The sequence below is a fragment of the Macrosteles quadrilineatus genome, unplaced genomic scaffold (assembly GCF_028750875.1).
Source record: "Macrosteles quadrilineatus isolate MER2022 unplaced genomic scaffold, UCM_ALF_1.0 Scaffold_12__1_contigs__length_5162894, whole genome shotgun sequence".
In the NCBI taxonomy this organism is placed as follows: Eukaryota; Metazoa; Arthropoda; class Insecta; order Hemiptera; family Cicadellidae; genus Macrosteles; species Macrosteles quadrilineatus.
The window spans coordinates 1,500,316-1,523,987 of NW_026542605.1; the positions used below are offsets into that span (position 1 = coordinate 1,500,316).

Below are 23,672 nucleotides of genomic sequence, written 5' to 3' on the forward strand. Positions count from 1 at the left end.
ATGTAAAATAAGTAAAGTAGCAAAACACCACATTGAAATGTTTTCTTTGAGACTCAAGAAAGTCTTCAAATAGGTTTTGAATTACTACTCTTCATTTACCATAACAAAACACGTAAAATCCTTGTTTCAAATATAAAACATTGACATATTTCATTAGTTTCGAATAAGTCTTTTTAGATTTGGTACTTTTGCTTTTCATTTAACAGAACATTAAAAACATTTTCTGATTTTTAATGTTTTATCTCCAAACAAGTCAAACTACATTACGTTGTTGGCAGTGTCTCAGTTAGGAGTTAAAATGTAATAGGCATTCAGTAAGATTAAATTTTAAAGTTTAAATTGCTGTAGTGAGGCGTAAACAGGCTATGTGTCATTTTATGCACAAACAACATTTCGTTGGTATTGCATTCCTTAATGCACCTTCTGTCCAAGTTCTGACGTGGACCAACCCTTATTTCACGACTTGCAGTTTTGACAATAACCTAACATTATTGATTAGTTTAATGATGGTATATTGTAACTAAGCTTCTTATTCTAAAATCATTGATTAGACCTAAAAGGATACAGCTGAAACTGTGACGGCTTAAACTATGATTATAATTAATAAGTCTTAGTTCTTAATTAATTCAAGTTTTTTCGCTCATTTTCCTCATCTCCTCAACCAAGAGCGTTATCAGTTTATTCCGCGCGGTCGCGAGGAAGGCGAGTAACCGCTAGTCCACTACCAGATCCAATATCTTCACAGAAGCACAAAGAAACGCTCCTGATCTAGTCACTGCCTTATATAGGAGCTCATCTAGCTCGCTCAAAATCATCATTCCGTACTTGTCTTGTAGGAGGACAGTTTTTACACATAAGTTTAACTAACTGCAAACTGCCATGTATCCTACATGTGATTCTTGGATTTGGGGACACCTTTGTTTGTTGTATCAGCAGATTATAACATATGCATTGTTTTGTGATTCGTCCATAAAACTACAGTAAAAAAAAACAAGCAGCGAATAAGTAAAGAAGCAAATTAGCAGTAAACTAATTTCCTAACTTATATTCATAACGTTTGTAGTTTTTCATTATACTTATCCTGAAAATAAACAAATAACAATACCGTATTAGCGTTTAATTGAAAACCAAAGACAACGTGTTGAGTTACATGATGTATGAGTCCGACACCCACAAACCTTACATGCATTTGCCCTTCCACTCCTTCTTATCACATTTCTTCGCCTCAGTCCTCTTTGATTTAGGAACCTTCTGCTTCAAGCATTCCAAGCCAGGCTCGTCATAAGCCTCACAGTTGCAGGTAAACAGCTTCTTCGTCCTACAACACAGATCCTTCTTAGGCAGATCTGCACATCTTGCAACCGGAGGCGCATCTCGGCATTCGCAAGGGTCGTCGTACGGATTCACCTCTAGCTTTTTAAAATCTAACTCACACGTTTTTGCCTCGATCTGGTGAGTTACTTCTTCTACTTCTTCTTCGCACACTTCCTCCTCCTCGCAGTGACATCCGTACTGCCGGAAGGACCTGCAGCAAATCTCCTTGGGACGCCCGACGTCGGCACACCCTGCGGCCGGTGGGGGATCCTGGCAATCACAAGGAGGGTCGAAGGGATTCACTTCGAGTTTTCTGAAGTCGAAGTCACAGTCCTTCGGCTTTTCCTTGACTTCCTCACACTCTTTGTCATCTTCTGGCCAAGGATGTCTGGCGCAAGCGCAGTTGACGGTTGGTCTCTTCTTTAAACAGTCCTTCTTCAGTTTGGCTGCTGGAGCTGCGAAGCCCCTGGTCAGAGACACTAAAGGTGACATGCCATCCTGGACAACTGTAGCCATCGCTGAAGGAGTGGATGGTCTAGAGAGGGCTGTGACCGCGGCTTTGCTCAGAGTTCGGAGTACATTCTGAAACAAAGAGATAACCTATGTTACTGACTAAACCTAAAATGTTAAAGATGAAAATTAAAATATACATTGTGAACATAGTTGTCACTCTTCATTGGGCTTTTAATAAAGAATACAAGCTAAAATAGGCGGACAATAGTAACAATACCAAGGTTGGAACGTTTCCTAAAAATAAGATTTAATATGTCACCCTACAGTCCACCAAAGATTTAAATGAAACTCTCGTACAATGTGATACTAGTATCTACTTATTCACATAAACGTTGTAATGTTTACTATATTAATGTATTAAAACTTTATTCCAAAAGCCACTACTCTACTGTATCACTGTATGTTATACTACTGTACTGTACTGTATGTTGTATCTACTGTTATACAACTTCTATTTTTTCTGACAACCAGAGGTTTTCAGACGTTTCAAAATTCACTTATTTGCTTAGTTGTATGAAACTACAATTAAGAACGAGTAAGTTAGCTAACTATTACTTGTTTTAGACACTAGGGCATTACTTACAGTCATGATGATGTGTTCTGGGTCACTGAAAATTTAGAGAGTGTGTTCGAACGGAAATTTGGAATTGAATTGAAAGAATCGCTAAAGAATATCCATGGCAACCTTGTTTTTAGATTGAAAGTGAATGTTATTATAGTACAAATAATGAATCTAACTCTCTGGATTAAAACAAGTCAGTGTGTGTTTACAGCATATACAGGTCCATTGTAAATTTAAAAAGAGAAAAGGAGTAAAATAAATCCTTTTTTTATTTAATCAGCAAAGAGGAAAAGTAAAAAAATGTACCTGAATTAAATATCAATCGATAAATTAAGGACACTTCTGATCCAGTGGTTAAACGAAAGGGACTGTCCTGGAGGAACGGTTTGAAATCTCTTCAGTCACCATCGGAATAATTTGTTTGCAACAATTCTTTGACACGATTTTTCAAGATTACGTTGATTTACAGATGTACGTATTTAAAAGTCTTAGTCTTTTAGACGAGGAGGCTGAGTGGGTGGATAGTGGATGTGAGGTATCTGTCGCCCAGTACACGATCATCGCTGGGCGGATTACAAACCGCGTTCTCATAATCGGGTTTCGCTTCTCAGCGCGAGCGGCGCTTCTAGATCAAATAAATCGCCGAGTAAAAACCGGCGGCGACAAAAACCGGGACTCCGTGGTGACTGAGCCAGATCCAACTGCGCTATATCATAGGCTAACAAACCTGGTGTTGAGAACGGCGACGTCATTACGTGGTGACGTACGTGGCTGGCTGGCTTCGTATGTTGTTAGCTGATGACGTGCATTACTGACTTCTTACTACGTACACCCCAAACTCAATACGTACGAATACTTGGTAAATGATAACGTCCATTTCTCACTCTAAACCCTACTACGTACACTTCAATTTCAATATTTACCCCTTCTCCACTTTAACATAATAACTTTATCACATTTCAACTGTATAAGTTGGTAACAAATGTAATATTTTATTTCATACATTTATCATTTAGTATTAATTTTCTTAAACTATGTTAATTTTGTTCATACACCGCTTTATAATTTCTTTGTCATTAATCACTCCTCAAAAAGTATTCATTTAACTTATTTATACAATTCCATTAGTCCATGTTCAATTAATCATGAACAATAACCATTCCATAGTTTTTTCTACAAAGCCTACAACTTGTATATTTACTACATAGGCTTACATTATTTGTAAGGGAATTGCAATATATCAAAATTTCATATAACTAGTCCTTAAGGAATCAAACTTCAAGTGAGGAGTGATCAGACAGTGTTCACAATACACTCATGTGGACATTCAGATAGTGACTCTGAGGAGAGAAGGAAGCCATATTGTTTAAGAAGAAGCCCAGATTTCATCCAATTTAAATTAACTTAATCTCATCAAGAAAATCCAATTGATATTTAATTTATTAAAGTTAACCTCAAGAGGACTCAATTTCAACGTTATTTTCCTAAATTAAGTATCAATTATCAATCATTGAGATTTAACCTTTTATTTTAAATTCATTTAGTGTGATGATGACGTTCCATGCCAGCTGATGATGGACGTTGATAGCTGATGATGTTCTCTGCCAGCTGGTGATGAACGTTGATAGCTTATGACGTTCTCTGCCAGCTGATGATCGACGTTGATAGCTGATGACTGAACGCTGCCAGCTGATGATGGTCGTTGATAGCTGATGACGTTCGCTGCCAGCTTAAAAACTTAAAAAATTTTAAGTTTAAGTTAGTTTAAGTTTTTTTTATTAAAAACTTTTTTTAATTGCAGTAACATTGTGTATCTTGTTTTCTTAAATTTCAGTTAAGTTTGTCAAATTATTTGGAAGGTAAATCACAACCAGATTTATTATTCTTTGTTTATTTTTAAGGCATTTATTGTACTGCAGTAGTTTTTATTAGTGGGTAATCAACAATTTCCTCATTTTGAGACAGCCTATATACTGTCATATAATTATGTCCTTGCATTACAGTTACTTAAGTTCCCATCTTACAATAAATAAACGAGAAACTGCAACGTTTGCAAGGCTAAGTCAACGTTTTTAATGCAATGTTTTTGGTCAAATTCTGCATAGCTCAGTGTGCATTTTATTTAGCAAGTATTATCAGCTGAAATGATAAGTTGTTCCGCAACAAGCGTCTTATACTTGTTGACAAGACATTTATCTTGGAGGCCAGGAAACTTCATGCAAGTCAGATTCTTGTTCTGTTTACGTTTTTAATGTGACTTGTGACAGGCTACATCAGTCTGTTTACTAAGAATAACCTCCTTATTGGTAAATCAGTATCTTGAAAGCCTGGATGTAAAAGTCCAAGGATAGGAAAGCAACTTACAAGACTTGTAAGTTGCTTTCTATCCTTGGACTTTTACATCCTCGGACGACCAGAGTTATTTCCTTTCCAGTATTTCTCTTCCAGTGAATAGGTCCTATGTGTCAAAATTACGTAAGAGGTTATGGTTAAACCGTTGGCATATTCAAACAATTTGATATTTGGGAGGGGGGGGGAGTTGTAACTTCGCAAGGGATTAGAGTCGATAACTCGTAAAAATCGGATATACATGTTAGGTAATCTATATTAGGCCTATGTTTTGATTGTTGATGTGTTGTGATTACTTTGTGAATTTAACTAAAGTAGTTCATTAATTGAAAACATATAAGTTAAAAGTATGCAAACACAGAATAAAAACCTAACCTCAGGCTACGTCTTTATTGTATTAGGAATCCATTAGTGTATTTCTATAAGTTTTGTTGGTAGGGTTCCCTACGTGTAAATTCTCAAATGTACTTCTATTATCTGCTTATTTATTTTAATTTTTACTCATTTTAAAACATAGCTTTGTAACCAAAAATATCATTGAAATAAGCGAGGCGCAGCCGAGCTTGGAAATACGATCAAGTACCAAAAAGACACTTTCGTTCCGTGTAATGAATAACTATTTTCATCATACTATGCAAATAACCTTATAATCTTTACAAAATTAGGCCACATAATTTGGAGGCTATACAAAGTCGTCATCAATGTTTACAAATATATCTTTAAATATCGTGTTATTAGTAGTGTTTTAATAATGCACTGATACAACTTTGAGGTTAGCGAACCGAAAGATTTACCATAAGTTTTTTTTCTGTTCCCTGTTTGAAGTTACCCGAAAATGTTGTTGACGATTTAGAGAACTTATAACGGCTACTTTCCGGACAGTGTGATGAAATCAACTTAACTGCAGGAACTACCTGTATTAATTTCATACCAAATTTTAAGATTTCATACTTAAATATTTTGTTGTTTTCGCTTAGTAATTAATGTTCTGAGCGCCGAGGAAGGAACTCTCAACAGCTTGGACAGTGTAGAGGAAGTGCCAAATACGCCTGCAGGTGTCTTGTAGATGAAGTGTTAACAGCGCTCCCATTAACTGTTATATCTCCGGTGATCACGGCTAAGGAAGGTGTTCAGGTGGTTTACATGAAGCATCTCCTACCTAAAAACAAGGCCATGATGTTAGTTAAAACACTTTTCATGAGTAGAATTTCTTTGTCCTAGGACGCTAGGCACGAGCCCGGAATTGTTTTTCACATTACTTCAGGCTAGACATTATAGGGTTGCGGCATTATCACAGCGATAAAATCCATTGGTGAATTTGCGGGTGAACCCGGGACCTCTGGAGCTGAAATCCCGCGCTCTAACCACTAGAACAGCTCGCTCTCCCATTAGGCCAATATAGTGACACATTTTTTTATTCTGTTCATCCACTGTTAAAATGTGTGTTCAAAACTAGAATGACGATCGCAATCGCCCCCTGACGTTAGAAATCGCGCTTAAAATTTCGGACCCAGGAATTTTTAACTGCCCAAGATAAGCAAAGGAAGACAGCCCTATTTGGTAAACGTTTATAAGCAGGAAGGAATTACCCTGGTCGACTCTGTATTTCGCGCGGACAGGTGGACACATTAACATACCTGTGTGGGCGAGAAAGCTTCGTCCGCCGACGCCGACGCCGACCGCTACATTCAGCATCGCGACCGCGACAAGAGGTAGCGGTTCGATAAGTCACCCGGACGGCGATTTTGTAGTTGTCGTGTAGGTGATATAAAAGGTACAAGCGTGTAGTGATAAACACGCCGACCAAAGAGCCAAAGCGTGTTAGCCCAATAAAACAACTTTATAATTTCTCCGGTGAAAAAGTACACGGTCCTGAAAGGGGCAAAGTTCGGGCCAAAATCGTCCTAATGGAGCGGTGACTCGCATGTAGACGATTGAGACTGGTTTTTGCCGCGATTTTGTGACTGCTTTCCCGCAGTTTTTAGTCCATGGAATCCTGGGAGTTATTCGACCCAGATTTTTTCAATGAAGAAAAAAAATTGTTCAGTTGTGATGACTTCGAAAATATATTCTCAAGATTATCGGTGGCACTGTTTAATGCAAATATGTAAGCTATATTCACCATCAAAATTGTTAGTCTTTCTATTATTGTGTTGACTGATGCTATGTTAAAGTCGACGCTAGTACGTAAACAGCTCAAACATATGTTGACTGTCTTATCTTGCGACCTAGTAAATATTGTTATACTTTTCCTATTTTAACAATGGATATAAAAGAGGGTAGTACATAGTAATTCTAAATATCTTAAACTGCGATAATTTTATAAAAGTCAGTCTAGTGGCATTACGAACAATGAAGAATCATATTTTACAGTTATCAGAAGTGTTTAATTGTGCAAGCTGTTGTGTTTTATTCTTTCAATCCAGCATTTGAATATTCCGCATTGCAAGAAATTTTGCATCCTAAATTAATATTTTTTATTCAATATTAAAAATTAGCTACTACCGTCAAGTTGTTGGAGGTGTTTGATCTAAATTAAAAATTAAAATTAGGCCACTAAACAATTTATAGAAGAGGTGATAATTTTTTTTAATTATGCACAAATATATACATGGAAAATAATAGGTTTAACTAAGTCAGCAGGGCTGCTTATATTGTTATACTTATACTTTTATTTTATATTATTTTTTTTTTTTTTTTACTAATACTTTTACAGAAAAACTTGTTAAAACTGCGACTTATAACACTCACGAATGTGAATATTTTCATGTGTGATTGAACAAGAAAAGTGAGTATTCTTACACGGAAATATTATCAGATTATTTATTATTAAATATAATCTATAACTATGAATACACTCCTTTCTGTAGTCACAATTGTTTACAGGCGGTTCATGTAATTTGAACGTCTACTTCAGCGTAAACAGTCAATAATGACTAGTATAATGCAATATTTTCACCTTTCATAGCCATTGATGAGCAGCTCTGCAATAGAGTCAAAAGGATAATCCGAAATAAAAACTATTTTCAAATCCAGGTACTCGATTGCGTAAACATCTACCAAGCATTTTTATTGAACGTTTGAAAATAAGGAAAAGTAGTTACAACAACAGCGCACAGGGAGGAGAATGTTAGAGAGGTTGACATTTCTGGTCCAGCCCCGTAAACGAGCTACGGACGTTTTTGCTGTATTAGTTGAGGATATCAGCACTTGAGACCTCTAAGGTAACGCAAGAGAAAGTGCGGCATTCCTGCAAATCCTTCGATAATATCAACAAAATGTCAACGATTTTTTTGCCTTGTGATATGTCGAAGTCGTCGCGAGAATGAAGGAATCCAGGATCATTGTCCCTTGAAAGAGTACATAGTGTAAACATCTATACAATGACACAATGTGAGAATGTGATCATTGGGGCGGAGATTAGAAAAGGATTATTGTTGAATGGATGGGATGTTAGTCTTGTTTATAGGGTCAGCTAGTGTTTTAGCCAGGAATATTAACCAAACGTCAGTGATAAAGGGGTGCTGAGCCGAGTTTTGAAAAGTAAAAAAAAACTAACATTTGACTTTTCTCAGGATAAAAAGCAACAAGCACTGTACCCACTCGGCATTTCAGCCACAAACGAGCTCGTAGTTTTATGTAAGTTAAACTTGTGTATCCCGTTGTATTCATAATTTCTCAGAACTTTACTTACAGTCTGTCTTTAAATTGGTATTTCTTTAGTTCTCAAAAAAGTCTCAAGTTTGTAACAGAATTTGAGTCTACATATCAAAGCCATACATAAAAATAAGTAAGAATGACACACGAGGCACACAAAAACCAAGAAAGTCAAAACTAACACAGAATTGACACACCTTGTATGAATCTAAGACAAAGCAAAAACAATGAAGCAAAACACCATAATTCTTCTCACACAAATTAATTCCACCCTTACTTCCTTTGCCGCATAATAAAGCAACAAATCGGAATTATTCATTCCATTCAAAGCCATACATCTAAACCACGCTCACTAATTGAATTGAAACAACCGTGTAAATAGGGAATAAAGATAACATCGAATGTAACCGTTATGCAAAATATTACAGCGTCGCGATTCGTCGAATGACTGTGAAATTAAGCCATCAACATTCAACTGGGATTTACGACTACAATCTGTCACAAGGTACGAATTAAGCTGTATTGAAATAAGCGTGATATTTTACTGTTTTGGGCCACATTTGATTTATGTGAGCTGTGAAAACCAGGGCGAGGAACTAGAAATCTAAAATCTCGAGCCATCAAACCAAACGGCACTTTCAGAGGTTTGATCCTTATCAAAGTTTTATTGGTTACAAGTGGTTTTAATGAAGTTATCATAACGGGTCCTCCGAATAGATTCAATTATTGATGGAAGATGTGGTTTTAATAGGGATTTACTGACAAGTCGAATAGATTAGTTTTTAATTTAAAATGTGCCTGTTTGAAGGGACACAACTACTTTTGGAGAAACAGAAAATACATATAGTATGTTCTTTTGTTAGATGGGTGGTTAAGTGGGGCCATTGACTTTATATCTACACTTTATATCTGTAGATATAAAGTCAATGGTGCTCAGCCTCAAAAATGAATTGTCCTAATTTGATCCTCAACTGCAAGTAGTATTCTAGGCCCAACAGTTATGATTAGCATGACAACAGAAGGTGTTACTAAAAAAATTTCCACCTTACAAGTTAACAAAACAAGGGATTGATAACACCCATAAAGCATAAACAATGCCAAAAATGAATCATTCGAATCAAAATTACCCTGTAGAAAACTCTGAAATACTACTCGAAACGATTTTAGTATATAATAATAAATACTACATACGTAAGACAAAATGCAATCTTTTGCCTCTAAAAGCACATTAAACAAAATCTATAGCGAGATTTTTTGTAGAAGATACACCATCGCGTAAACAATGCAGACATCCCATCTTCTTCTCACAAACCCCTCATATCGCCGTCAAGCTACCAATACATAACTTCTCAAACCGATTATCGTAATACGTTTCTAATGGAGGCCACGGGAGCAGGAGTCATCCATCAGCCGAATTTACATGACTGATAGCTAAATACAATGTGTCTTAAATCCCGGCTAACTGTCGGACCGTCGTCCTACACTGGGTGGAGTGTAATAACTCCGGACTGGAGTAATAAACAACTCCGGAGTATGCAAACTCCCCGCGCCATATAATGACAAGCCATCACGGTCCGTCATCACCCACTGATTGATTCCGAACCCCCGGGTCCTCCGATGTGCTCTACCTACTTACTGCTAACTACTAACTGCGCCGTTCACACCGTGCTACTTACTTTATGCATTCCCTCAAACTGCCGCTTGTACTACAGATTGTACTTTATCGGCAATCCTTGCAAGTGCAGTGAAAAGTTTTATATAAACGGTTATGGAAGAAAGGATAAGTAGGTAGGTTGTTTCGCTATTTCACCCATTATTTATCAAGTGATTTTTATTACAGTGCATTATAGTTATGTGAAAAGATTTATATAAAGATCGTCGCTATCATATTGTAAGTATGCTGGCACCTGTATACAATATTTTTAACCCCAGTAGTTCAATCATGCGTGCATTTTGCAATAATGGACGGATATAAACGATATATTGGACGACATGGATATTTAAGTTTTTACTCATCGCACATGTGATATTTTTATTTTTTAATCTATCAAGGCTCACTTTATTGATGTTAGAAGTGTAAATTCTTACAGGTATTCCGTAATTTGGGAATGTTCAGCGTTGTCTTAGAAACTGACCTCTGTGTTATATTTCCTTGCAAAATATCATAAAAAAACCTACGAATATTAATTTACCAGCCCTACATCATCGGCTAGAATAAGGATTTGATAGACAGTTTACTGTACATGAAGGGTTAAAATTTATATAAACAAATGTCCATTATGTTACGAGAAATAGTTTCTAGTTTTCGCTTCAATCTAGATTGTGTTGCCCAATACTCTGCTATGTGTTTAAATGCTAATTATTACATATCAACACCACCCCATGCCCGGAGGTGTCAACATGGGCCTAATCAGAACGATTGAGTGTTGACCAGACCACGTTATTGCTGATTCCACTTTCTCCGCACCTTGATTCTAGCGCTGAGTAATGTTGGCGATTCAAGAGCAAACGCTGCGAGGGACGAGAGCGTGAGTCGTGGGCCCAACTCTATTTAACCTTACGTGTGTCGCTTTTTTCCGCATTTTAAGGCTAATTTCTACGCATCACTTTTGTTCCGGAGGTCAGCAGGTAGATTTTGGTGCCGGCCGAAACATCGCTTTTGCTCCACGGACATCTCTCTTGTTCCATGAGAGAGGGGCTGCACTCTCCCTTTCCCAAATCCTCTCTTTCGCTCTCATCCTAATTCTTTTTCCGTAGGTTAGGTTAGGTTAAATTATTTAAATTATTGATGTTTTTGCCAAGGAGAAAGGCTGAAAGCCCGCATGAAAGAAAGAATTAGGAGGAGGGCGAAAAAGAGGATTCGGGGAGTGAGAGTACAGCCCCCTCTCTCGCGGAACAAGAGATATGCTTCTGCCGTTCCCGGAATCCACCTGCTGACTACCGGAATAAAAATAATGTGAAGAAATTAGTCTTCAAACGTGGACAAAAGTGATAGAGCCTTAACCTCCTTTTCTGGAAAAAAGGACCGCCTCCGTCTGCTGGTGTAACAATACGTAATACCATTGGGCAAAATCAAACTCTCACAGTTTTACTGTACTACTACATGATATAATGTCCACTATCTAGAGAAGAAGCTGGTATTTAAATATAGACCATTCCTAAAAGCCCCGGTTCTTGAGGTCTCGAGTTAAAAGTCCTACCAATCATCAATGGGTTTTATTGGGGCGTATGTGATAATGCCACGACCTTTTAGGTCCATCCTCATTTAACGTGTAATAGTTCTGGGCTTGAGAGTAACGTCTATCACTCATGACTTTCTGTTACCAGCAACACGGATAACAAGTGCATGTACCAAGGACAAGAGAATGACTTAATACACAGCAATCACCTCCTAACTAGCTCTCCAGCCCGTGTCAGCGTATAATGACCAACGGAAGCGTTCAATTGAAAAAAATAGAGCAGGGCTGCGGATTGATTCAACATAAGCGCAAATTACGAGTGAAAGGAAGCGAGGGTTTAAGTGTCACAGGGTGCAATAAGGAAACCAGTCAGGATATCCAGATCCTGTAGCGGTGCGGGGGCTTCCTTAGTCCTTAGAGGCAAGCTCCGCTACCGGCAGTGTTTTATTTTTATTTTGGTACTCAATTTGGAAGTTTGCAAGGATGTATTTTTATTTCATTAGATTTCAATGAACCTGACTAGAAAACTCAAATTCCAGATCAATTTATTTCTAAATATATTTTAGAAACCGGTGGTAAAACATTGACATTTTTCAAGCAAGCAGACTATCTATCTTTGTAGGGTTGATACTACTCCATTAAACATCCCATCTCCAGAAAACCTCATTCTATGTTAACAGTTGAATTTTATCAATACAGGTTCACAAAAGGAACGTGGCCAAAGATCTGCGCCCAAAATAAGTAACAATCGACGCAACGTTATGTTTTTTTCTCCTAAAAGGTAAAAGGCTACTTTGAGAGATAAGGCCAGGTATGGTTATTTTTATATCGTTGTATTGAAATACTCTTGTAGAAAAAGTGCATAACAAGTGGAATCACCTCCACTTTCTTCATGTTTTATCCAAACAGGTCAACAAAAAAGCCTAGCTAGAGTATTCACACGTAGACTCACGCCTTATATAAATAGTGTATGATAGCGTTAACTTGTATTTGTACTACGTTTGCTAATACTATAAACTGGAAAATGTTTTTGGTTACATTAAACAAAAGACTAAATCAATTTCATGATATGTTCCAAATTTCATAGGGATGTAACCATCAGGCAGCCATTTATTATCATTCTCAGTTACAATATTTATACATTTACCATTATAAACGCTCGTCTAATCTTACTTACTTACTTACTTACTCTCACTCCTTGTGGCCATGTAAGCCCATGATAGTTTTTAGCCACGCCAAAAATCCGCCTACATTCTTCTCTATCTCCTGTCATTTCCTCTCTTGCTCCCAATCTTCTTTGCATCCTTCAGCTCTTGGTCACTCCAGGCTTGGTCTTCCTAAAGTTATTATACAATTGGGTCTACCAGTACAAGTTTGTTTTATCAAGCTGGAGTTATCCTCTCTTAATAAATGTCCCAGTCACCTCAAACGTTTACTTTTTACCATCGCAATTATGTTTGGCTCATGATAAATCTCTCTCAGTTCTCAATTTTTTCTTATCCTCCACACTTCATAAATAGGTACAAATATTTTTCTTGGTACCTTGTTTTCTAAGAAGTTATGCACTTTCTTTCTGAATACTTTGTCAATGCCCAAACTTGGTCTAATCTAATTTGATTTATTAACAGAGGAGATTATTTCGCAACCCACTCCAGCCACTATCATGGTGTTAGTTATTTATAGCTTGCAAGTGTTGTAAGCTTAGCAATACAATGTTGCTGCGTTTACAAGTGCTAAAAGCTAGTAAGGAGTGCCTTCAGTTCACACGCCACCGCGTTCACATTCATGGAGAACCTGATTCAGCCGCACATACTTTGTATTTAGTTATTGTCCAGGACCATAGGAGTGCGTGTGCTTGTGAGAGTACCGCTAAATGATGCCGCAAGATAGCCTAAATGAATACGTAGACTTGGCTCAGGACCAAAGTTTCTCTAAAGAGATTCGTAGATGCAGGTTGCAGGATTTGCAGGATGGATATAGTGTATGTCTACAGAACTTTCCAGAAGGGTAGTGCCTCAGGTCCTCTTTTAGTTGTTGGACTCTCGGGTGTTAAGGCTGCTTTAGGACGCTTGTTGGTTGATGGACGCCCGGATTTTGATAGACTTTAGAGCTCTTATCCACCTAATTTGTATGTTATAATGTACGACGATGCAAAATAGACCAAATACCCCGGCGTAAAGACACAAATTATAGATAATTAGGCCGAAAATGATTATTTAAATTGAAATATCTATTATTGATTAACACGGCAACCTCTTCGATGCTCTCCATAGTACCGGGTAAGGTTTGCTAATTAAATGTTTGTAATAAGACTTTTAAGTCTTACGTCGTGTTTATTAGAATAATTTCTATTAACTTATTGAACTAATTTTTATTAAAGATATATTTAAACAGAATGAACACCTTCAAAAGGGGTTCGCTGGTTAAATAGAATGCTAGCAGGTGTTACAAATTTCGTAGCTAACGAATAGACAAAAAGCTAAAGAAGACAAAGATGAATGGTTCCCTGTGGTCGATGGTTCCAACACATCCAGAACTCGGCCAATATTTTCGTCAAATCAACAACGCGATCATCTCCCGAAGACCAATATCATTGACTATATAACAGTAGTGTTTATAGTCAATGCCAATATCCAAGAGCCATCATTATCGTTTGCAAATAAATCTTCTTTAGACATAACTTAAAAATCAAAATTACAATTCATAGCTGAAGTTCAGTTACACAACCCTAACTCCGTGTCTGCAGGAGCCATCCTCGTGTGGGGCGAGCCATTACTTCCAACGACTAGTAGTGGCTAACGAACACCATTACAGCTTACGGTTTTCCTATTACCCACAAATATGTTTATCTTGTAATTAAAGAGGTAGTAATAAGACTTATCTATTAATTGGCCCGGCTATCGGCAGGCGTGGTAGCCGGGGGCTGGCTGCCCGGCCAAACATTGCTAATTCAATTCGTGCTGTTTGGCCTCAGAGACTACCAAAATCTTTCACGCAACATCGTTATGCAAATTCCTTCATCGGCACGATTTCGATTTTCATTCACGCGATCTCTTGCGACACCCGAAAACGGTTTCGACACTTTGTGAAATAAAAGTCGGCCGATGGGGATGTGGTGTAAATTTGCCTATCATAGGTTCTATCTAATTACAAAGTAATGTCAAGATAAATCCAGTACCATTGCGGCCAAAACTTAGTATTTTGGGAGATTCATAAGCTTTAAGAGATGGATTACAATGCTTGATACAAAAATTGTCTCCTATGATTTTATCTCATTTTTGAATACCCGATCTTACAGAGTATGTCGTCTGACGAGTCTGTTGAATGAAAAGGACTAATGATCTGTATCTTTATTTCATTCATCCTCCTTCAAAAATTGAACATTGAGTGTTGAAGTCAAAGTAGGCCTATATATGAATCGGTCACTTGAGAAAAATCTCATATCTAATAATCCTAACTTTTGGAAAGGAAGAAAAACCCGTAGAATAACGATATTTTATGCCGTACAAACATTATATTTTAATATATCATATGGTAGAATAAAGGGTCTTACCAAGGCAACAATTTATTTAGTATATTTAGTGTTGCCTTGGACTTACGCAATACACATACTGTAACAATATCATAAAAAGTATAGCATTTCACTTTTGTATTATAATTGTTTTATGGAGCGGGAGGTGTGTTTTTACTCAAATGACCGATTTGTTCTAACGCTTGATACATCTTTAACATGTTAATAGAATGTATAGTCCTTACTACACTCAAAGGTCAAAGCCAAAGTGAACGAAACCAAGTCTACACTTTTTGAACATACACTATTTTTAGTCCGCTCTAAACAATTAAATGTTGAGTTCATATAATGTGAGACAGTAATTAGTATACAAAATGGCATAAATAAAACATATAAATCATCCCAGAACTCAAGCACGTCCTACGACAAGCTCAACATGCTTTGAACAGAATAGCAAACTGGAGAAGGGACATCCCACGGACATGTGACATTTGTACAACTTATCTCTGATCGATTTCACTTGTTCTTGTAGAATGCGGCGGGAAATTTGTAAATAGGCTGTGGGGTGAGGAAGGAGTAGGCTGATGTGATGTGGTGATTTAATTGTAAATCTGCATTAATGTCGGAGTTGGCGGTGGTCTTGTTAACATAGGAGACATGCGCCCATGACGTATGGCTCTCGAGCAGACCTGGTAACACTATGAGGGGTAATTTGTTGAATAAGTGGCCGACAAGTATGTAGAGAAATATTGTTATGTGGACTACTTTTTTTATAAAACTAAATGGTTATTTAATTTTGTTATTTTTTTGCCAAAACTAGTTCTTAGAAGGTCTTGAACGTGATTAGATTGTGTTTTGGAATACAACTTAACTGTTTGCGGATTAATTAAACATACATAAGTACATATGTTACTATTACTACAAGTGCTTTACAAACGGGCAAATATGAGTCAATTCTGTTGAAAATCTGAGCTGGAATAGGGAACGGAGCAGTCTTATGATTGAGTGCATGAAATGTATAAGCCTTTTCTTAACAAATAAACTGACATTCTAAGCAAGTATGTAGTATTTGATCACTATTACTACAGGGAACCGTTTTACACATTACTTCACGTTAGGCCTGGAGGGTCGTGGCATTATCAGATAGCCAAAAGCCCGGTGATTGACGAGTTTTGAACCTGGCACCTCAAAGACCTAGGTTCTAGAATAGATCAACTACTAGACCATCTCGATACTCCACAAGCAATCAATGGATTAGCTCGGGCAACAATTTTTAAGGTTGGAAATAAGATTATATTTCAAAATAAAATTAACATTTTATCTAGTGAAAATTCTAGCTGTCTTAAAACAGTTCGTAACTCACTGTGAAACTGTGTACATCGCATTGTGTGCGATATATTGCGTCACTTGTGTAGTTACAGCCCAGTATGACTCCAACTAGTGTAGATACGTCTACCGTGATCGCGTTGTTCGACACAGGTTTATAGATAGGTATAAACGTCGTGTTACATCGATGGTAGAACTGCTCTACCAGTGTGGTCTGGTTGAGATATGGCTTGTGTTGACTTTCATCGGCATTTCGTGTCACCGGATAAATCTCTAGTAGTTCGTGTGTTGAAAAGTTTTATCTGATCGCCTTAAATATCGAACTTTTGTTAACCATATATTTCTGTGATACACATTTTACAATATTTAGTGATCAAGATTGGGTTGACGGGCATTCACTAAGGTTGATGGTTCAAATTTCTGTAATATGTAAATAATTTGCTCCTTCAACAAGTCGCCGAAGATAGACCAAGCTGTAAAACTACCAGTATAGTGTACTTCAGAGAATCTTTTGCCGGATCGTCTGCTGTTCCTCATTTTAACCTCCAAAAGTCATATCTGTCCATTTCATTGCGAAAGCAAATGAGCAGTAACCACTCGTAAGTCCATTCCATCATTTCCCAAGATTAAGTGTTAGGAGGATTTTTCGATTCTGGAAAGACACCTAGGAGAAGATTAGAGAACAGATTATTCCCTGGTAATAATCACCCCAGAAGGACAATCTTCCTTCTATGATTATTTGTTATTTGAGAATTATTATTTGTAACTAACAGATCACAGTCTAAATACCTTGGTTTCAGCATCAATTACTGAAATGAAGACTATCACATCCAACAGATCACCCTTCACTGTGAAGAAACAAAGCTCACTTCTCTTACGTAGAATTCCTCAGCTATTACACTGAACCCATCGAACTCTCTAACGATCCGATCCAACAACCAGCGCAGGAAGTTGGAACCGTTTTACACCACATTAACAGCACTTAGCGCGGCTACCGATGTCCAAACTGGTAATTAAAGATGGACGTGATTAGCGAATGCCACCGAACATTTAATTAATAAGCGGTTCAGCTGGATAATGAGAGTAGTAGTGGTGATTTACGGCTTTGTTTTTGGCGGGTATAGTCGTGACTTGGCGGGCTACCGCTAATGTCTGGTAATAACAGCTGACTGTCCATTCACCAGGTTCATTCACAAGACTGGTCACGACTCCGCAATAGACTCTCCTAGTCAAACAGATCATCTGAGGGGGTTACGGGAGTTGAGGTGCTTGGAGCTAACATTTTTAATAAATACAGTAAAAAAAACCTTGTAGGATAAAATAACATAAGATAAAATCTGTCTATATATATTACAAAACCAAGATGACTGTTCTTCTATCGTGTAAAATCTACTGGTCCAATTTAGCTTCAACGCAACACGTGCATGTGTTCTTTTAAGTAGCATATAGGAAGCACATACTACAAACTACTGCGTTCCCACTCCAGTACGAACCACGACCAAAGCAGGAAGTTATAATTAATCCTGCATTGAATTGTTGGCATAGAGTCATTATAATTTGATTGTGTAGTGAAACTATAGAAAAAGTGGTGAACAGCTTTATCTCCCCATAGTTTTACGTTGAACGTAATGCGAGGTAGAATTGAAATCTCTTTCATGACCTTTGTCGGCAAGTTAATGTAGTATTGTATTGACTCGTATGTCATCAGACTGTCAATGATTCATTACATGTTATTACAGCACGTGTGTTTCATTACACGACTATTAGGTCTGATGGGATCCGTCCTCCCTCACACGCCATTACTGCGTACTGGTTACTACATACTGGATACTGCATACTGCATACTGCAGACGCAGCGGCCATCGCCGTCCACTAGGTAGTCTTAATATACGCCATCACTGAGATTATTGACCAGCGGGGATAGTGGAGTCAATCATTGTAATTAGCTTTGATGGGGAAGAGAAATCGTAATAATTACAGTCACTCAACTCCCCCTGAGACCAAATAGTTTTCCATTTTCCAGATTTGACTGAATGTAGAATTCGATCCTGCAGGTTGTGTGTCACATATATATGTATATATATTATATTAATTATTTTTAATAGCTGGAGTTATGGTAAATTTTAAATATTTTGTTTATGCTCACCTTTTCAGTTGTAAGATTGTATTACACATTTAAAGTCACCCGTGTCACACGTCAACTGACAAGAATTCTTTAAAAATTAAAAACTGAATGAAAGCTACATTTGTCGTTGTAACGTTACGAAAGATATTCAAAATGTATAAGAATTGTGAAGTGGAGGTATGAGAAATTATGCAGTGATTTTAATGTATAAATAAGCCAATACATATTTTTAGTTTTAAGTTGAGTTCAAATGGTTAAACTTATTGGTCATAGGGAACATTTTATATAACTGATTAGTGAATTCTCAGATGATATATTTAAATTTGATTTGCTCGCCTGTGACAAAATGTAAGTTTCACTTGTATTGTTACACTTAAAACAGAATGAGTTTACTTAAAAACACATGGTAAAATGTTCCCAATGATACTGACCTGTACGATTGATATACTAAAAGAAAATAAATATTGTTTCAATGTATTAAATTCAAAGACAGACGAACCACACAGCTACAGAATATCTGTAGACAATTACCCACGAGAGAGCGATAGAGGATGTTGTGTGGGGGTGGAGGGGGGTTGGATGCGTGCTTCCCGGAGTGGGCGGACGCTGTTCGCTACCAACAAATGTGTAATTTTCTCCCATCACTGACGAAACGATTTTACATAACTGTAATTTAGGTGTGAAACACAAAGATTTCAACTACTTTGCATAAATTAGCGGCCGGTCAGCGCAGGCCTTTTACCCACTAACGACCCCTTCACTCGCTGTTATTGTGGTGATGCTCGCAACACGAGAATAAGTGATTATAACGACCGCGTACTGATAAGACTCAAACTTGTTATTGCAGGTAATGAAGCTGTTCTTACGATTGGCAATGTCGTTGTTTGACTGGCTCAAATACGGTTGGGTGGCTCAACTACAATTCTCTGGCCTTTAATGAGAGAATCCAAATTAACACTGGCAACGATTTTTTCGGTTGGTCATAATATGTGTGTTTCGTGTAATGTGACTCTAGTTTGTTTCAAACGCTTGTAGTAAAACAATCATTCATATATGTGAGTATGTCCTAGAAGGAATGCCAGTTCACAAAGTGGTGGGGGTTTGATTATCTCGATCGTACATCAACAAAAAATTATTACAGTAAGTTGAAGAGTACTTTCATTTCAGTATTCCATTAAAATGGCCTAAATGTTTACAGTAATAGTATTTTCACTACTAAATACCAACAAAGATGAAAACGACCCTACTAGCCTTTGACCAATACTCTTAACTGAACCGTAAAAACTAAGTAGCATTTTAATCAACTCTCGCGTTTGCAAGATAGCATCCCCTAATAATGGTTGTAGATGACACCATCCTGAAATGACATTTTAGAATATAACATCCCATGAAAATCATTGCAGATTGGACTCGATGGACTTTAATTGTAGATAACATTCCATAAGCAATCATTGCAGATTAGATATTGAACTTCAAGTGTAGATATCATTCATTGAACAATCAATGCAGATAAGATCCCCTGAAATTTCATAGTAGATACCATCCCTTGAACAACCAATGCAGATTAGATCCCCTGAACTTCTTTTGTAGATAACATCCCTTGACCAATCATTGCAGATAATGCCTTCGAAGCAACCACCGAAGAAAATCCCTTAATCTAAAGAATGAATGCAAATAACATAAGCCATACAATCATTGCAGTTAATATCCCCCAAAAAAATATTAGAGAACAGACGCCCCGAGCAATAATTTCATACAGCAATGTCTAAAGAATCATTGCAGATAAACACCCTAATTGACAGCAGGACTAGGAGTCGAGTCACGGAGGATTCAGGATATCAGGAGGATCAACTCCTCTACTCCTCCACGGAGAGCAAACGTCAAAGGACATAAAAGGACAAGTCTTTCTTCCCACTCGGGTAAAAAGGCGATGTATGAATAAATCTGAATTGTTCAGACGTGATCGCTGTGCAAGACAGTCCCAATACGTCCTAATGGCTACGTGATCGCAGTGACAAAAGAGACTTCAACGACCGGACTGAAGGATTGATCTCGATCTTTAATTAAAAACGTCATGTTTTATGTACACGGTGAAGTGACAATAGAGTACATACAGACCTCTTCGGTGTTTTGGAGTTGAATGTGCAATTGTATTCATATCTTGAATGTTTTGTAGATAGTAGGAAGATCAGTATGTTACTTTGATTAATTCTTATCTTAAACATATGTTGTTTACTTTTTTTGGATTAGCTGAATACAATATTAAAATATGTTTCAAGATAGAGATTCCATAGAGTCCTTTTTTACTTTTACAAATTATAACTTGATATTTTACCAACTTTTTAAAACTATTATGGCTACATAAAAACGTGTATTATAAACTGTTTCTTACCTTCTAAGATTATTACAAAAAAGTGAATAGTGCGTTGCACGATGTCAAAATTTTCTCTTAAACAACAGGGAAACATTTGATTGAGATCAGCACACTCAAGAGCCAATAGAAATAATAGCACAAAACAAAAATAATGGTTCAGATTTTACGATGATAAGTCCAACTTCGTTATTCAAAGTAAATGATAAAATACTATTTTTATGTAGGCCTATTACATGTGTGTCGTGCTCAAAATATTTAGACATCCTTGCAAGTACATATGGATTGTTTAAATATATTTAATTAAAATATTGATTGATTAAAAAATTACCAATAAAAATAAATGTCCATTAGAAGTTGAACAGAATACGTCACAAATATACCATTTGGACAGAGAGATTGAAAGAAAATGTTATATTACAGCTTAAATTTGTTTTTTTTATATCAATGTGTGTATACAAAACGTAGCACCTTTGCGAATGCAAAGGTAATTTTTTAAACCCGATATTCCATAAGTCTTTGCCTTCATCTGCATTCTACACTGTCCTTTTACTCATGTACTCAAATATATTCGAGACTCATATTTAAACCATAAACATTGGCTAATTCTCACGAGTTAATCTAAATCAGCGCAATCACAATAGTGGAGTGTAGTGTGCCCCCGTTTTCATTAACCCGCAGGCCTGGGCCGAGCTGTGTGGTCCTTACTTCGATATTATTTATTCCATTCATTTAGATACGATCATTAAGATAGCCGAGATCGGCCACGATGTAGGCCCATAGTAACTGCATTTGATAGAATCGTCTTTGGCCTCTGAATATCTAAAGTATGCGGAACTCGCTTTGCACTTTGCCGCTGGATACGTAACTGCAAATAAACTTGTCGAATAATAACTTGAAAAGTATTTTAATTAACTGATAAGACTTGGGTTGTTAAAATGTTTACTTTTCAATAATTTTATCGACTTGATTGTAGTTTTAGTAATTTTGTGGTTGGTTTTGGTGGAATAGTTAGTGAATTACTAATGCTGGGTTTGTATTTTAGTATTAGTCAGTAATACACAATTTTTTTACTTGATTGATGTTCATTTCATCGAACTCGATGTTTTCTTCTTGAATTAACTTTCGAATTAAATGAACCTATTACAAAGTTAAATACCGTAATAATAGTACATCCCGGAATAATAACCTTTTTCGTTATTTTTTATTGTATTGCCATATTTTTATTGTATTTGGTTTGCGAATTAATCGGACCAAAAGTATCAAAGTATGCCATAGCAGTGTTAAGCCCAAGACAATTGACCTTATTTCGAATTAATTTTTGTTTGTTTTAGAATTTTGTTGTTGTTTTTTTTTATTAATACAGCTACAACGAATAAATCAAAATGTGTAATACTGAGTTTGAATATTGTTTATTGGATATCTTAAATGTTGAAAAATGTCGAATTAATTCTTTTCCCATATCCACCCTTTATAGATTTCAAAAGTGCAAATGAAGTCGTACCCACTAAATGTACCTAAACGATGGTTTTCTGTTTAATCATGTTGTTAACTGATTGCTAGTAACCTACCTATTAGGTAAAAAGTTCGGGTTCTTAGTTAAGGGTAAAATTACCTGTCTCAAAGATCTCCCGTCAAAAACTAACAAGTAACCACAATGACTACAAAAATAACTCTAAAAACAATAAGTAACTACAAATAATATAGTTAATAACTTCGATACTTTTACGTAACCCAATCAAGTGTTCACATTCCTTGCGAACAACATACATTCAGCATGTTACATGCCTCAGCATACCAAACACTTGCTGTAGCCGCCTTGTGTGGTACACAATATTGTTACACTTAACTACTGAGTTATCAATTAGTTAGGCCAGAGCTTGCAATGCCTTTATAGCCGGGTAATGACAGCCACTGCGCAGACCCGATGTTGCGCATTTATCTGTATAATCAACGCATGCGCGATTGCGCGTTGGCGGCTGGCCCGTTCAACCTGCTTTCCCCGTGCGGAAATCACTCGAAGAAGCGTTGTTCGTACTAGAAGTGCTAAGCGAGTGAATGAGAGAAAAAGAAAAATGTTCAGAGTAGTTGAGTGACTGAAATGAAGGATAATTAATTGTAGTCATAAATAGTTGTTGAGTTTTTGAATTATACAGGTTATTATTCAAACTGGTATAGGTCCATTGTCAATTAAATTTACAATCCCTTAGCTAAAGGGTGAACTTAGAAACATTAAATGAAATTACTTAGCTAAAGAGTGAACTTAGAAACATTAAACATTGAAAATTCTAGTTAACGTACTACCCACCATGGGGCGGGGCTTCAACATAAGTCTCTATAAACACAAGAAAATTACTATTTATGAGGCGAATCGTAGGTAACAGGTAAAGCAAGACGCACATGCCTAACATAATAATAGGTTTAATCTTCGTCCAACCATAGTTTACTTTTATAGTTTATCCCAGAATATCTTGTTGCCCAGAATCAGAAATTTTTTTTATTATTCGTCGTTATTTCAATAAGTACTTTTGCAAACCTGGTTGTCACAAACATTTTTTATATCTTTCTATGGCAATTTTTAATGGTTTATGATGGTTTATGTTATGATATTTCACCATTAAATTTAGTCATTAGGGCCAACCCCAAAATGTGCGTTATTCGTAGTTCAGTTATTTTATAGTTAATTTGTGTGTGTGATATTTCAACGATAGTTACTTATCCATATCATAAAGAGCACTATATATCGGTCCTTGTCTAATTTCTTA

General features: G+C 36.7%; 1 protein-coding gene across 1 annotated transcript; it reads right to left on the reverse strand.

The window, feature by feature from the left end:
* Positions 1-1,102: 1,102 nt before the first annotated feature.
* Positions 1,103-2,497, reverse strand: LOC129004913 (uncharacterized). Its single transcript, XM_054433618.1, has 2 exons — positions 2,411-2,497; positions 1,103-1,896 (listed from the first exon to the last, which is right to left on the reverse strand). Exons 1-2 carry the CDS (start codon positions 2,414-2,416, stop codon positions 1,180-1,182), a joined length of 723 nt encoding a protein of 240 aa, XP_054289593.1. The 5' UTR covers positions 2,417-2,497; the 3' UTR covers positions 1,103-1,179.
* Positions 2,498-23,672: the final 21,175 nt, after the last annotated feature.